The following is a 4,374-nucleotide window of genomic DNA, read 5'->3' as shown; positions in this document are numbered from 1 at the left end:
AAATTGTACATATACTTTTCAATATACTAACTATTCTTTGCTTTAACAAATTGTTTCTATTACAAATATGAAGCATTTCCACACAAAGCAAGGAAAGAAGAAAATGGGTTTTTAACTTTCTACGCGAATCGAGGTCCACGCTCACCTATCTCTCCTCCGCTTACATGTGTACTGTTAGACACGTACCAGCAAATTACTTCCTTTAACACTGACACAAACTGGCACTCAAACTTTTTCGTTAATAACTTTTTAAGAAACAATGACCGAGGGCTAAAACCTTCTGAAGGTTGTAACCGAACGGCACTACAGGAAGGTACGATTCGCGCTAGATGTCCTTATAATCAACGGTCGTCACTTGGTTTGACCTTGAATAACCGAAAAGGTAGGTATCTATGTTTCCGTAGTATATCAATTTAACTAATTTCTCCTTTCTTTCAAATTCCCGCCATGGATGGATCATCGCCGTCGCCGACACTCTGGATCACCGCTGCCACCGCCGACCAGGATCAACGAGGGACTTCGATGGACCGACACCGATGGACCAGGTAAGTACCAGGTAAGTAAAAGGTAAGTAAATTTGATAATTCCGGAAATATTTTGATAACTGATTAATTAATTTATTCAATCTTCATTGTTCACAGTGTTGGTTGTTTACAAATCTTCAAGTTACACAAGATGGTGGTCGCACGTATCATTAAGTCACGACGCACAAGTTCTCGGCGGTATACCATACCGTTCGCGTTTGTAATTGCGAATAACGCGTTCTGCGGGCGTTCCCATTTGTTAGGGATGTCTCGGTACAATTTAATTCGAAATCGGATCACAATTGCGGAAGTTATCGCGACAACGTGAGAGATACGAGTTGTACGTGTTACCTTTGAGACGATCCCCGAGAGACTGCCTCGAGCCGCGGGGCTTTCTTGAGCTTTTCGTCACATCCCTACTTCGTCGCCTGTTTGCGCCGTAGGGGTGCGTTCGGGGAGCTCACTATCACGCTACCAACGCTAACACTACAAATTGCGTTCGCAGAGCAAAGATAGCGTTTGCGAATGCAAGCTCTATGAACAGCAATAGCGTCGCGTTTGATCTAACCTAACTTCAAATATTAACCTAAAAATTGAAATCATGGAGCAAGCTATGGAGCAAGAGGAGCAAATCATCACGCATTATAACAATCGCGAAATTTTAACGACTGCCGTTGTTATAATACGTGAAATAATAGATTCTTCTTCTGATTCATCATCAGAAAGCGATGATGAAGAATTAAAAATAATAAGAGATTGTAGAAATGTAAGAAGACGTGTTCCAAGAATTTTAAATTACGTGTCACATATAATACCAAATTTAACTAAAGAAGAATTCAAAGCCCATTTCAGGTATGGTTTATTAATATTAATAATTTCTGTTTTAAAAAATTACATTTTACGTCTTTCATATTTCATGTCTTTGCTATTTAGGATGTTACCTAAAACTTTTGATTATATCTTATCTTGTATCGAGCAAAGATTAAAAAGGGTAATACCTGGAACACCTATGATTGATCCGCGCACACAATTTCTGTTGGCATTATGGAGACTAGCTACTCCAGATTCTTTTAGGTAATAGAATTATTGTTAAATATTTAATATATTCAATGATTTAAGTTTTAAAATCTTATATAGCTTTTTATTTTTTTATGCTTAGGTCAATTTGTGAACGATTTAATGTTGGAAAAAGCACTGCTTTATATATAACAAAGATAGTGGTAAAGGCACTCAATGAGCTTGCGCCTATTGTTATTAAGTGGCCTACAGGTGACCGAGTAAACGAAGTGTGAGCAGGATTTAAAAATGCAAGTGGATTTTCTAAAATTATTGGAGCTATAGACGGAACACATATAAACATTCCAGCCCCAAAAAACAATCCCGAATGTTATATAAATCGCAAAGGTCACCATTCCATCCAACTTCAGGTGTGTTTATTGTTTTACTTCAAATTTTATTTCGTAGTCCGTTTTTATTTCAAGACTGTCTTAATATCTAAGGATACGTTCTCAGTGAGCGCGTCACGCGTCGCGACACGCATTGTGAGTTTAAGCAATCAAAACCTCCCCACATAATTACATCAATTGCGAACGAGGGGACAAAAATGGGAAGTTTTGAGTTTACATATGTTTATATTTTTCTTCTTATTTAGGCTATTTGTGACCATAAATGCCAATTTATTCATTGTTATGCTGGACATGTTGGATCTGTCCACGATCAACGGGTATTTCGTCAATCAGAAGTTCAACATTATTTGGGAGATGTTACGAAATTCCCACAAGATAGCCATTTGGTTGGTGACTCGGCTTATAAATTACATGATTTATTGGTACCATACCGTGACAATGGCCATTTAACAGAACGACAGCGAAATTATAACTTCTGCCATTTTTCAGCAAGAATTGTCATTGAGAGAGCGTTTGGCCTTTTAAAAGAAAGATTTCGTTGCCTTTTAACTACACTTGCCATAGATCGAACAGATTTAATTCCTATGCATATTCTTTATTGTTGCGTATTACATAACATTTGTTTAATGAGAGGTGATGAACTTAATTTTGAAACAAATGACGTAGAACTTACTGATATAATAGCAGACAATGTTGAAAATGTTTCTGCCGTTTCTAATGCGGGTGTTGCTAAAAGAGATTTGATATGTGAAAGATTAAGAATGAGACATGTGTGACTGATTAAGGTGTGCGTGTGTGTTTTGATAATCATTTAACCCAATCTTGTACATTATTTTTACTATTTCCTTTTATTATAAAAACATAAAAAAAATATCTTTACATGTAGTAAATAAATGTCTTTTTTAAATAAATGCTTTTTAACTCTTATATATACTTATGTATATATATATATACTTCTTTATAACTTGTTACATAAAAATACTTTTTCTTATACAAAAAATAAAATAAATGTAATAAAATAAAATAAATCAATTAATGTTTTATAATTTTTTTAAAATGTCGTCAAGTTTTTCTATCAATTTATCTTTCACTTCCATTCTTTCTCTGTCTCTTCGCTTTTTCTTCCTCAGCAATTTTTCGGCTTTCTATAATTGCTTGTGCAATGTCACTTGTTTTACGTTTACCTGTGAATATACATATTATTTAGATTTTATCGATAACACTATCTTTTACTAAAACTTCAATACAAATAGTAGCAAAAACTAATTCAATTTACAATTTGTAAATTATGTGCTGACTTACGAGATACTTTAATTTACATCTGAACTTTCATTGCCAGAAGTTTTAGAAAAGGTCGACAAGGAGCTGGTACTTGTTTCATCATTATCAGATTTTAAAGATACTTGTCCAGTAGAGGAAATTGTTGATAAAGGCCTTATTGACGGTTTTTTTCCTAGCAGATTGTCCATCAGCTAAACAATTTATAAAATTAATATTATAAACTATTAAATAAATTAAAATAAATAATCATAATGTATTACTTTATACATATTTTACGTCTTATATTAAATAATATTATTAAAGAACATAGTAAATATTTGTTATAGGCTAATAATTAAGTTATTTTCAAACCTCTGTAACTTGAAAAAAAATTATTGCTATTAAATCATAAATAAATTAATAAAGCATTTAAAAATGTAAAGTTTCAACTATACGCACCATCAAGCGTTTTTCAAAATTTCTTTATTCTTCTGTATTTTAGGAAAAAAGGAAAAAATTTGCTGATTTTTTTAGTGAGCGGACTTTGAAAATAACTTAATTTTTAGCAAAATATAAAATATTCTCTGTTTTTATAGTAGTGTATATTATATACTTACTTCAAAATATTTCCAAGATCTTTTGTCATTGCCCGATTTGTTATTATGGTCCTTTATAGATTTGTATGTCTTCTTCATTGTGTTAACTCTTGTTGTACATTGCTTTCCTGTAACCTTGTAATCCTTATTATTTAATTCTTGAGCAATTTGCTTTCATGCCTTTTTTTGGGTAATTTTTCCTGATTTCATTTCTTGCTCTCGTTGCCTATATTCTTCAATTAAGAGCAATATTCCTTCATGAGACCATCTAAAACCTATAAATAAAAATCTTGTCATATGATGTGCTAGATTCATAAAATATTAAGTCTGATGCAGCGTCTACAATGGCAGTAAGTTATAAGGTCGTAAGCAAATCGACTAATTACAGTTAAGTTTTCTTATTAAAGTTTAACTATAATTGGTTGATTTCCTTACGACCTTACAACTTACTGCCATTGTAGACGCTGCATTATGTTTCATGATACTAGAACTTGTTCAACCTCTCGATAGGAATAACGTAATAAAATTATAAATTTGTATAGAAACTGTAAATTGATTGGCTACACATTTTTTATTGAATTCTTGTAT

General features: G+C 32.7%; 1 protein-coding gene across 1 annotated transcript; it reads left to right on the top strand.

The window, feature by feature from the left end:
• The first annotated feature begins 993 nt into the window (after positions 1 to 993).
• LOC112459602 (protein ANTAGONIST OF LIKE HETEROCHROMATIN PROTEIN 1-like) lies at positions 994 to 1,816 on the top strand. The gene is made up of 3 exons (XM_025023779.1): positions 994 to 1,376; positions 1,458 to 1,598; positions 1,684 to 1,816. Exons 1-3 carry the CDS (start codon positions 1,126 to 1,128, stop codon positions 1,814 to 1,816), a joined length of 525 nt encoding a protein of 174 aa, XP_024879547.1. The 5' UTR covers positions 994 to 1,125.
• The last annotated feature ends 2,558 nt before the right edge of the window (positions 1,817 to 4,374 follow it).

Source organism: Temnothorax curvispinosus, unplaced genomic scaffold (assembly GCF_003070985.1).
Source record: "Temnothorax curvispinosus isolate PA1 unplaced genomic scaffold, ASM307098v1 QBEX01010002.1, whole genome shotgun sequence".
NCBI lineage: Eukaryota > Metazoa > Arthropoda > Insecta > Hymenoptera > Formicidae > Temnothorax > Temnothorax curvispinosus.
This window is presented reverse-complemented; position numbering and strand designations above follow the sequence as displayed.